We start from the raw sequence: 13115 nt of genomic DNA on the forward strand, positions 1-13115 counted from the left end.
CTAAGTTATTTCCCTAAATTCTTACTAGTGCCATTCTCTAATATATATTCTCTTGTTAAAACTGTTCACATTTCTATCAATGAGTATACATTCAGTATCCATAGATATAGATCACAGATTTTACAAGAACTTTTAAAAAAGGATTATGTTTCACAGAGGGACATTGTTAATGTTGAATAAACATAAAGACAATACCGTCTGAAGAAGTATGCATTCTGACACAGAACCTAATTTGTTTTCTCAAATGGAGAGAAACTTGAGCAGCCAAATTCAAACCAGTCCTTCATCCATCTGCTCACCAAGAGATTACTATTTACATTGTCCTTTATGCAGTAAGTTCTTGGCATTCACGGGTAGAATATTGCTAGTTTAAGACTCACAATCTTGAAGGCCCTTATGTGATGGTCTGAATGTGAAATATCATTATTGCTTTATTTTTTCTGTGAGATTGGTGTGGGAAACAGATTCATTTATCTAGTAAATCAGCACCTTTAAACACTATTATTGTATTTGAATTACACTAGATTCATGAATGAATCTCACAAAGCAACACAAATATTGCATGCATAAAAGCAAACCATCCAATGATTATTTTTAACAAAAGGACACCACAAAAATATCAGAGTTCTTTTGAAAAAAAGTAATTTTAAATGACATTAGTCAGAATTCATATGATTACATCTTAAAATGTCATTTAATTTTTTTTCATTCATATATCAGAAATTTAATTCTATAAAATTTGGAAACTTTTAAATATGTTGAGGCATATAGTTTTTGAATGCCAAGAATCTAATAAATTTCTAAAACATTAATTTAGAGATTTGAAGTGAAACATCATTAAAAATTCTAAACATGAATTTTTATGTACCTTTACATTAATATAGCATATTTCTTTCAAGAAGGATACAAACTATGTTTTACGTAAAATATCCTAGGTCTGTGACATCTCAGCTTCCTGGGATGCACGTGTCTGGTTTGCCACAAATCCATTTTCGAACCAAATGGGTACTGGAACTACTAATCCCAGTCTTGTGTAGATAGGCACCTTCTCCAAATCCCATAACTTTAAACCTGAAACAAAACACAAGAATAAAAAAGGCTACAGAATGAGTGAGTACTTATTGGAAGAGTTAGTAAAAAAATGTCTTCTGCAGTGTGCTTTTATTCTAACCCCAACTCTGTATCACTGGAATGTAAAGCAAACTGAATTCGTAGGCCTTGCCTGGCCTAAAATGTAATTTATGATGAAGAATTGCAGGATTTGTTCACAATATCTTATTATTCAACAGCTTTGAATATCATTTTAAAAATCTAAAATGGTGATAAAGATACTCACTTCCCACAGTTGTAAAGATCTAATAATATGATTATGAAGCACTGTATTTGGAATATTATGGGTATTAATAACTTGTATAATAACTTGTATTACTGCATTTTCTCTGGGTTCATTTTATTCTCCACCATGAAGAAAGCTTCCAGAATGGTGTGTATGGATTATAGCTCAGATCTCTCCACAGTGGGAAAGGCTCAGGTCCCAGCTTTAGGTGTGTGAATTATACACCCAAGACTTACCAGCCATTGAACACAGTTCCATCTATCCACTTCCAGGCCTGTCCTGGTTTTTGGCTCAGTCCAATCCAATATTGAGAATGGTCAGAATAGCGCTTCAGGAAATCCTATTTACAGGATAAAGGGAAAATGCCTCATTCTCTTGGGGTTTCTTTCATCTAATTCATTACATAATCTTTATATAGACACAGACTTCTAGATTGGGGAATAATCTTAGAAGTGACATTATCTTCATCTAATTCATCCGTTCATTTATGGGTTGTGTTACTTCTGTAACAACTTCGGTAGTAAGTGGCATTGGGTAGCTATCTCTCCTTTCTAATTTTCTAAATCAATTTTATATAAGAGAAAAATGATCTCTTTTGTGAAGGCTTGGTCGAATATGCCAGTAAATCTTTCTAGGCTTGGTTCCTTTTAGGATGGGAGAATTTTGGTTAGCAGTAAAATATTTTGAACAGTTATTAGTTTATTCAAGTTTTGTATAAGTTCATAATTTATTCTGATACATTATGTTTTCTGACACAATTACCACTAATCTAACTTTTGTTTGTTTGGCTTTGGTTTGGTCAATGGTTGCTTTCCATATCTTTACCTTTTGCTTTATCTCTGACTTTCGTGTGTGTGTGTGTGTGTGTGTGTGTGTGTGTGTGTGCAGGCATGTCTACATGCTTAGCTATGTCTGTGTAAGTGCCATTAACTGTACTTTGTTGGTTTTTAAATGTGATATATTTGTCTTTTATATCTCAATGTGATATATTTGTCTTTCAAGGGATAAATGAAAAAGATTAACATTTTATCACAATTGCTGTTATATTGAATTTTGTGTTTTCTGACTATTTTTTCTTCTTTTACTTTTTATGAATTCTTTTGGATTGATACTTTTTCTATGTCTTTATTTGAATACTTTAGTTTATTTGAACATTTTTTACTTTTTCATGCTTACCATTTTATTTTTAAAAAATATATTAATCTACACATATTCCAATTTTAGGTTTTCTAGGTGATTGCTTAAATAATTGTTTAGACATAATTTTTTTCTTCAAAGTTTTAAAAGTTATTGGAATAAAAATACCAATACCATTTTATACTAAATATTGGTATTGGTATACCAAATACCAATATTTTATAAATATTATAAAATATTTATAAATAGTATAAAACAGTATACTATAGTATACTATTAGTATAAATAGTATAAATAATATAAGATACTTATAATATTTTATAGTTTTAAATCTCTGTTCTTTGTATTAGGGTGGGTCTATATTTTCTTTTTATCTGTGATTGGTCCTGTCTATCCAGAGAAATAGTTTTAACTTTGTATATCCTCATTGATTATTTTGTTACATTTTCTTTTTGATTTTTCTTATATTGATTCCAAAAATTATTTTAATAACTATGCTTTTTAAGTTATTTATTTTCTTTGGTCTGTTTTCAGATTGATCTAACACTTTCCCATTTTTTCATACTTTATTTTCATTATTTAACATTCTAATGAATTAAATGTATGCTTTCATTTATATTTTTCAGCTGTCCTAATATACTCATTTTAAAATCATCAGAAAGTTCTAGAAAATTAAATTTAACTTGGGTCAATCCCTTTTCTGTCTATTCTGCAGAGAGGAAGTGTTCAATAAATGTTAAATATATCTCCATGCTCCTTAAGACCTTTTCTGTCTCTTACCATCTGATATTCTACCTGGATATTACTTCTGGTCTGAGGGCAGTTCATGTTGCATGCTTTTACATTCCTTCATTTACCCTTTGTGTGCCCCAGATCTCCCAGATCTTCTTAATTGTGCTACTCATTTTGTAATTCTTTCTGGTATTTCTGACAAATGGCTTGCTATGACTCTTTGCTTACATTAAAAAAAATATATATACTCCCACAAAGGCAACTTTCATTTGGTGTAAAATAGGAAGGTGAACAAAATAGGCACATGACCCTGGCTGGATGCTTCTTGTGGTCTGAGTTGCTGTGGAAAATAGGATCTCCTCTAAACCGGGTAAGAAGCTCTTTTCTGAACCATTCCCATTTCCAGTATGTACTCCATAAACCAACTATAATCTCAGGAAGATAATCGTAATTTAGGAGTATTGCCTTACCAGTTCTTGTGTGGTGTTGAACACAACGAGAGTTGCTGCATGAGAGACACAGAAGTTCTGGCTTGCTGCCCAGGTGGTTGTATTCTCAGAAAAATAGAAGCACTTTCCTAGGTAACCAATCCAGCCATCCAAGCATGATTTGTGGTCAGGGGAAGATTTACGTTTTTCTACCAAAAATGATTTAATACCATGTTAAGTTGTGAGGGGTGAAAAGCCTTGAACAGCAATTAAAACAATTATCCATGTGATGAAATCCACCAGAATTGCTTTGATTCTTTAATCAGAAAAACTTCATTAAATACACTTTACATTGTTCCCTAAGTGAGAACAACTTCCAATTTTTTTGTACTTATTTTCTTACTAAGTTGAAAGAAATTCTTGAATGCTGAGGCAGTAGTTTTTGTCACATTTAGGGCTTTGTGACCTTCTCAAGTGACATCTACTTCTAGGTGATCACATTCTTATAACATTAAATAAATATATTTTCACATACATACACAGATACATAGACACATGCATATAAATATGTATGTGTACTGTGTGCTTATATACAGACATGTGTCTATATATGTACACAATATATGTTTGCATATATATTTACACATATGTACATATATAATCATATATACATATTTTAATGCCTAGTTCATAGAATAAGGTTGATTAATATATTCCATATAAACCATTTTATACATATGTGCACATATATGAGTACATGCTGAGTGGGTATAAAATACCCACTCATTAAGTTCTGTTACTTTATACATGTATATATTAAATTCATATTTATAATATATACATTAATGTATAAATTATATACACATCTATATTAGATATACTTATGTATATATTTTTAAGCACCTTACTAAAATAATTTTGAGTTCTTTATAGAATATATGTCCATAGTTCACTATCAGATAGGGAAGATATTTTGCTGCAATTAAAGTCTAAAAGTAATCTATATTTTGTGTTAAAATATGGTTATTAGGATAGCAACACTTTTTCTTGCTTAATTTTTTATAACCCATATGTTTAGCTGTGAATTATGAATAGGAGTTGAAAATCTGTGCCCATCATTTTAAGCTGTGTAACCATAGAAAACCTTGAACTCAATTTTCATTCTTATAAACATAGACCTCAACTATGAACAGCTTAGGGAAAAATACTACCATTTATATAAAAACAAATGGTTTAGGGCAAGGTAGTCCACAACTGGATAACCTTCCACAAGCTGTTGGCTATCAGTCCACAGTGGCATTAGGACCTTGTGACATATTGTTAACTAAATTACCAAATGCACTGTTTAGTTCTTTTGCTATTTCTTCAGCATGATATTTTCTTGATGAAGGAAGCAGTGTGGTGATTTACATTTTACCACAAACTTCTTGCCTTGTAAAGACCAACTAATACTGGCTAAGAAGGAAATTTCATAGACATTGTTATTTTAGTCCTCATAATATTTAGCACAGCTATTATCCTCATGTTGTAGAAGAGGGAACATATGCTGATTCTGTGTACACAGAGGTGTCTGATGACCCTTAATCCTGAGCTAAAGTATGAAAGGTACACATATGATGACATATTTTATAGAAGGGTTAACATGAGCATATTTAAGAAATAGAAAACTCACCTGTTAAAATTATGGCCAGTGTAATTATCATAATCACCAGAAGGAAGGTGAATATTGTAGAGATACAAAGTCTTTTTTTCTTCCTTTCTAGATTTTCTTGTGACTGTAGAGTACGTCTGGAGGAGGTGTCATAACCTGTAGAAAAATAATCAGCTTTTCATTACTGATAAGTGACTTTAGAACGTTCTAAGGTTCCTCAATGTATACAAACTAATCATATTTATATATACTATCCATTATCAATAGGAAATTAAAATATACCATTTACAATGGCATAAAATATTAAATACTCATAGATAAATCTGATGAAAGACATGTGAAACTTTTATACTGAAGATTATAAAACATTGCTGAAAAAATTGCTGACAAAATAAATAGATACTGTTTTCATAAATCATAAAATATTAAGACACAATATTGCTAAAGTATTAATTCTACTCAAATTAATCTATAGATTTATCACAATCCCAAACAAAATTCTGAGCATGCTTTTTCTTTTGTAAAAATTGGCAAGATGTTTATAAAATTTATATGAAAATGAAAAGGAACTAGAATAGCAAGTACTGAGAACTAAGTTGGAGAACTAATGCTCTATTGGCCACAGTTGCCAATAGAGCATTGTATTTGTGTCAAAACAGACAAGTGGTCTAGAATAGACTCACACCAGATTTTTGGTAAAGACACACACAAAAGATAGTCATTTTGATAAATGGTTCCAGAGTAATTGGATATCCATGAGCAAAAACGATGTTTGATCCATATCATATCCTACATACAAACATTAAGTCCAAAGGATCATATAAGTGAACATAAAATCTAAAACTATAAACCAAAGATGTCCTCAATCTAATCCAAAAAAGCATAATCCATTAAAAAGTAATAAGCTAAACTTCCTAAAAAGTAATAACATCTGATATTAAAAAGATAGTGTTAACAAAATAAAAAGACAAACCGGAGACTGGCAGAAAATATTTGTAAATTGAATGTCTGATAGAGGGATTGTGTCCAGAATATATTTGATATTTGATAAATACTACTTAATACTTGATAGGAAAACAAACAATAAAATAAAATATCTGAGCAAAAGAGTTGAACAAACACTTCATGAAATAAGAGACATAGATGGAAAATTGAACATAAAAAGATTCTCATCATCACTATTCATAAAAAAGGAAAATTAAAACTGAATTTAGAAATCACTATTAGAGTGACTAAAATTAGAATGTCTGACCACATCAAGTGTTGGGGAGGATATAAAAGGACTGAAAATCCTATCTGTTGTTGGTAGAAATGTTAAACAGTACAACCATTTTGGAAAGCAGTGTAGAAAGTTTAGTTTTTCTCTGAAAAACTAAATATACACCTACTACAAAGATGTGCACATACATTTTTATAATAACTTTATTTGTAATAACCCCAGACTGAAAACTTCCAAGTGTTCATTAATGAGTGAATGCATAAATAGGCTGTGGTATAGATAGATGAAGGAATATTAGTCAGAAAAATAAAAAAGAAATGAACTATTGATACCTATGAAACATGGATCACTGTTAAAATAATTGTGCTGGCCCTGGCTGAGTGGCTCAGTTGGCTGGAGAGTTATTGATCACATACACCACAGGTTGTGGGTTCGATCTCTGTTCAGGGCACATACCTAGGTTGTGGGTTTAATACCTGTCAAGGTGTGTATGACAGGCAATTGATCGATGTTTTTCTCTTTCTGTCTTTCTTACTCTTTCTTTCTCTCTTCCCCACCCTCTCCTTACTCGCTTTCCAAAATCAATACACATATCCCCTTGGGTGAGGATTAAAAAATAATAATTATGCTGAATAGTACAAGCTGAACAAAAATGAGTACATGCTGTATGATTCCATGTATGTAAAATTTCAGAAAATGCAAACCTATTATAGTGACACAAAGTTGACTTGTGGTTGTCTCAAAGAGGGCATGCTGAAAGTGTCAATAAAAAAGATTACGGACTTCCGGCCAAGATGGAGGCATAGGTAGACACACTGTGCTTCCTCGCACAATCAAGATAGGAGCAACAATAATTCATAAATAGAATAACAACCAGAACTGACGGAGAATTAAACTATATGGAAGTTGGACAATCAAGGAGTTAAAATAGACATGTTCATCCAGACAGGTAGGAGGAGCGGAGTTGGGCAGCCGGGTGGAGATGGGTCACTCGGCACAAAGAGTATTGGAACCAGGCATGTAAGACCCCAGCCAGCAGATCCTGGGCATGCAAGCAGCGGCTGGCAAACCCTGTCTGAGGAGTGGCAACCTGCAGACCCAGCAAGGCAATGATTGTGAAGCAAGACACTGTGTGCAACCCAGGATCCCAGCACTGGGAAATAGAGCCTTGGGACACTGTTGGAAACACCTGTGGGGGGTTGAGACACAGGGAGAGACTTCCAGTCTCACAGGAGAAGTCATTGGAAAGTCCCACAGGGTGCACAAACCCACCCACATGGGAATCAGCACCAGAAAGGTCCAGTTTGCTTGGGGGAAGTGGTGGAAGGGACTGAAGTCCCACAGAGAGCAGAGCAAGTGCCACTGTTCTCTCTTGGACCCCACCCCAACATACAGCATCACAACCCAGGGACTGGGGTGCCCCACCGGGGTGAACACCTAAGGCTCTGACCCTCATATGTAACAGGCGTGACCAGACCAAAAAAAAAAAAGATGGCTCAAACAGAATAAGAAATGAAAGCCCCAGAACCGATCCTTTTAAGCGACTGAGAGATAGCCAACCTATGAGATGCACAATTCAAAACACTGGTGATCAGGATGCTCACAGAATTGGTTGAATTTGGTCACAAATTAGATGAAAAAATGAAGGCTAAAATAAGTGAAATGAAGAAAAATGCAAAGGGAACCAATAGTGATGAAAAGAAAGCTGGGTCTCACATTAATGGAGTGGACCAGAAGGAAGAAAACAACATACAAAGTCAGAAAAGAATGAAGAAATAAGAATTCAAAAAAATGAGGAGAGGCTTAGGAACCTCCAGGATATCTTTAAACATCCCAACATCCGAATTATAGGGGTACCAGAAGGGGAAGAGGAAGAGCAACAAGTGGAAAAGTTATTTGAGCAAATAATGAAGGAGAACTCCCCCAATCTGGCAAAGGGAATAGACTTTCAGGAAGTCCAGGAAGCTCAGAGAGTCCCAAAGAAGTTGGACCCAAGGAGGATCATACCAAGGCACATCATAATTACATTAGCCAAGGTAAAAATGAAGGAGAGAATCCTAGAAGCAGCAAGAGATAAGGGGATAGTAACCTCCAAAAGAATTCCCATCAGACTGTCAGCTGATTTCTCCAAAGAGACCTTACAGGCAAGAAGAGGCTGGCAAGAAGTATTCCAAGTCATGAAAAGCAAGGACCTACACCCAAGATTGCTCTATCTAGCAAAGCTTTCATTTAGCATGGAAGGGCAGATAAAGTGCTTCTCAGATAAGGCCAAGTTAAAGGAGTTCATCATCACCAAGCTCTTATTTTATGAAATGTTAAAGGCACTTATCTAAGAAAAAGAAGATAAAAAACATGTATAGTAAAAGTGACAGCAAACTCACAATTATTAACAACCACACCTAAAACAAAAACAAAGCAAACAACTAGAACAGGAACAGAGCCACAGAAATGGAGATCACATGGAGGGTTAGCAACCCCCAGTGGGAGGAGGAGAGAGCGGGACAAGGTATGGAGAATAAGTAGCATAGATGGTAGGTAGAAAATAGACAGGGGGAGGGCAAGAATAGTATGGGAAATGTAGCAGCTAAAGAACTTATGACACATGGACATGAACTAAAGGTGGGGAATGTGGGTGGGACAGGGTGTGCAGGGTGAAGGGGAGTGAAGGGGGGGTAATGGGACAACTGTAATAGCATAATCAATAAAATATATTACAAAAAAGATTACAATGGTGTATGGGGAAACATTTGGTGTTGATGGTTATGTCCATCATCTTGAACATATTTGTGGTTTCATGGATGTGTATGGTATCAAAATTTATCAAACTGCATACTTTAAATATATGCATTTTAATATATGTCCATTTTATCTACATAAATCTGTTTAAAAAGCACAAAAATCTGTTACCTTTTATTCACACCCTGTGGATCTGTTTATAAGATACCTTGGATAGATAGCTGAAAATAATTTGACACAGATAGAAAAGATGGAGAGCATAGAGACACTAGTTCTCCAGGAGGGTAATGATTCAGAGTGGGCAGCAGGGAATGACCAAAGGTAAACTTGCTTACATCACAAAGCACATCTTGAGCCAGTCGTACACATGCTCCTTACCTGAAGACTGGGAATCTCCTACACTTATCAGCCTTGTGTCATTATCCATGTTTCCTTTGGATCCAAAAAGTACAGATTGGTCATTGAGAACACACTTGATTCAAGATCCCTGCCCACTACTTGCATTTAGCCTTAATAGTATAAAGGAATATCTAAAATGAAAATACAACATTAATATGAAAGTATGTAAAAAGTTCCTCAGAAATCTGATCATTAAATGCCATTCAGAAATCATTCTCTATCACTGCAGTTTGAGGAGTCCCTGGAGGTAGTTAAGACTTTGAAATAATTTGGACTAGATTCAATGCAAAGAAAGTAAGATTCAGTGGTTTATGAAGGCAACTGTTTGAGTCTTTACAGCATCACCCTGACCTACCAAAACATTGACCATTATGGTTCCCAGCCACCAGTCCAATTTAAAAAAAATGAGCATGAGATGGAAACTTAGACTTTAGTAAAATAATATGAATTTGCTTTAATAATAATAATTCAATAATATGTAATATTTATTGTGTTTTACTATATGGTAGGCCTATTTCTGAGCTCTTAAATGCTATGATTTAATTTAAACTTACAACATTATCAAATAGGAGCTTACTATTATCATTAATTAACAAATGAGGCAACTTTAAAGTAACAGAGAGGTTAAAGACTTTCTTAAAGTAACACAGCCTATATGTGGCAGAGCATAGATACTAACAGGCTCTGTTTATTCAGCCACTCTGTTACATTTACAGCTTCTCTCTGTCCAGAATATTTCCATAAGTATTTTTATGCTAAACTTCTGCTTCCAGATATAGAAAGCAGAACTCAAGTTAAATGACAGCAAAAATGTGCTATTTGCATTATTCTAAGATGATTATAATCTTGTAATATAATTTGACAGAGGTGAGGATAAAATAAATATAGGCATGACAGCCTATATTTTCAAAGCCACCTGGCTGGGAAACAAACAGAAAGTAAAGGGTTGGTAAATTTTTGAAAGCTGGCCTATAAGTTATCAAGTTCTCTTTAGTTCTGTATTTTGAAGTTTATAATGTATATTTTTTCACATCTCCAAAACAATTTCAGGAGCCAAGCAGATTGTGTGTGTGCGTGTGTGTGTGTGTGTGTGTGGAGATAGAGATAGATAGAGAGAGAGAGAGAGAGAGAGAGGGAGAGAGAGAGAGAGAGAAACAGATATTGGGGAAACTGGATGGATTTTTCTTCAATGTGCCATTTTAAAACCATAAATTTTGCCACCAGTTAGCCTTGGTGGCAAACTAATGCTAATTACTGCTAACTAATGCTAATTACAAACCATACTCCAAACCCAGGTTCACTTACTAGTTTGTGCTGTGTTGGCTAAGAGTTGTCTGATGGAAGTTGGCAACCATATGGCTGTTTCAAGCTGTAGTCCGTCTGTGCTTGCTATTCTGTGATCCAGGTTGAAGAGGCAGCTTTTCCAGAAGCTCTTCTCATGGAGATATCAGAAGTGTGGGGCAGTAAGCCCAACTACTCAGCATGTCTCAGGTGGAAGTTAATCACATTGGCTGAAGCTCATCTCCTAGCTGACAAAGTCGGGGAAGTACACTTTATCTCCAGTGAGAGGAACCTGTTACATCACAAGACAAAGGCTTTGATATACACTAGAAACCTATAAAATTTTATTAAACAATGTTACCTCAACAAATTAAGTAAAAATATTTTTTAAAGAGGAATGAATTGTCAATAACTGACAAACCATAACTTGCTGGCTGGAGCATTTCTTGAGCTCTTCTGGTCAAATGTCACCATTGATCTGTTTGTTTTTTTAATTAATCTCTTAGATATGTTTGCATTATTTTGATTTTAAATTAAGCAGTTTACTTAAGAGTGCTGTTTTCAGCCTTTTCCCATTTTCTCTTATGGGCAATATAGCATCTTCAACTTAAATAAGGTTAATCACTTTTCAAAATGAGTTCCATATAAACTTTTCCTATTTCTCATGTGTATTATCGCTTTTCTTTTTTCTTCACCTTTGGTACATTTATACACCCACTTATGCTGGTCCTGTCATGTTTTGCAAAAGGAAACGCTACAGAGTAGAACAACTTAACTTTGGAGGAATAAACTTATATAACACTACAATGAATCCATATAAGTAGTTGGAGCCATAATATTAAAGGCAAAGGTCCTGTTTTAATCGCTGTACTTTATAAATGAGGAAAATAAATTAAGTATAAATTAGTTAATTATTCAATTTTACTCAGCTGATTAGTGTCAAGTTCTGATTCTGCATTTGCCAATTTATTTTTTCTACATGTATGTCTAACTTTGTAGATAAATGTGATTGAGATTTGAAAGCTTGTTCTCAACTTTTATAAAATGTTCAAATCAGAAACTGGGGACTCATTCAATTTGTTTAAATTTTTATCCACAAATAACATTGATCAGAATTATACATAAATATCTCTCTGATTTGTATCCTCTATCTCATCACAATTTTACTAATTATTTTAATGCCTTATTTCTTCTAAATCAGACATTTTATGTTAGCCTCTAAAGTAATTACTCCACCTCTAGTCCAATCTCTATCTTCTCTTTCAACTCAACTTTCACATTACTGGAAGAATTGTTTCTTTCTAGAATGCAAATCTATTCATAAGCTTCATTGCTTAATTTTTTTTCAATTCTATTATCTCCAAATCAAAATTAAGCTCCTTAGAATGACCCTTGGCAATTCAAATGTTGAATTACATTATCCTGTTTATCTCTCTTCCTCTTTTTCCATACTGGATTTTGCATAATTTTTCAAATATTCACATTCTTTCACTTTTCCATGCCTTAGCACATGCTGATAATTCTACCTGAGGCACCCTCCTCCCATTGCCTACCCAGCTCAAGAGTTGCCTCCAGTGAAAACAAACAAACAAACAACCATCTCTCTTAAGTCTTCACCTTCCCCATCATACTACCAATTTAGGCTCTTTATTACAGAATTTACCATTTTAAATTATAATTGTTCATATCTGTCTCCTTTAAGGTACTAGAAGCTTCAAGATGGGAAGAAATCTATCTATTCACTTTTGTATTGCCACATAGTGATTGACCCAAAATAGAATGCTAAACCTAGTGTTCGATGAATCAGTAAATTAATGTACTCAGTCCTTTTTACACAGTTTCTGGTTCAGCCTAGTTGGACCCATCCATACTCTCTAAAACCAAATCTCTTTTAATGACAAAATGTGAATTTGTTCCTTATCAGATGTATCATTGTAGAATATGTTTTTCCATTTAGTGTGTTGTGTTTTCATTTTGTTGATGGGTTCTTTGCTGTGCAAAAGCTTTTTAGTTTTATGTAGTGTCATTTATTTTTCTTTTATTTTCCTTGCCCGAGGAAATATATCAGAAAATGTTACTATAAGAAATGTCTGAGATTTTTACAGCCTGTTTTCTTCTAGGATTTTTATGGTTTTCTGTCTAAAATTTAAGTTTTTAACCATTTTGAGTTTATTCTTGTGTACAGTGTAAGCAGGC

General features: G+C 33.9%; 1 protein-coding gene across 1 annotated transcript; it reads right to left on the bottom strand.

The window, feature by feature from the left end:
• Nucleotides 1–947: 947 nt before the first annotated feature.
• LOC123819360 (C-type lectin domain family 2 member A-like) lies at nucleotides 948–9666 on the bottom strand. Its single transcript, XM_045839690.1, has 6 exons — nucleotides 9618–9666; nucleotides 5306–5440; nucleotides 5076–5078; nucleotides 3676–3842; nucleotides 1573–1676; nucleotides 948–1071 (listed from the first exon to the last, which is right to left on the bottom strand). The coding sequence occupies exons 1-6, from the start codon at nucleotides 9664–9666 to the stop codon at nucleotides 948–950; spliced, it is 582 nt and encodes a 193-aa protein (XP_045695646.1).
• Nucleotides 9667–13115: the final 3449 nt, after the last annotated feature.

The sequence above is a fragment of the Phyllostomus hastatus genome, unplaced genomic scaffold (assembly GCF_019186645.2).
Source record: "Phyllostomus hastatus isolate PE091 unplaced genomic scaffold, TTU_PhHast_1.1 phas_contig_308, whole genome shotgun sequence".
In the NCBI taxonomy this organism is placed as follows: domain Eukaryota; kingdom Metazoa; phylum Chordata; class Mammalia; order Chiroptera; family Phyllostomidae; genus Phyllostomus; species Phyllostomus hastatus.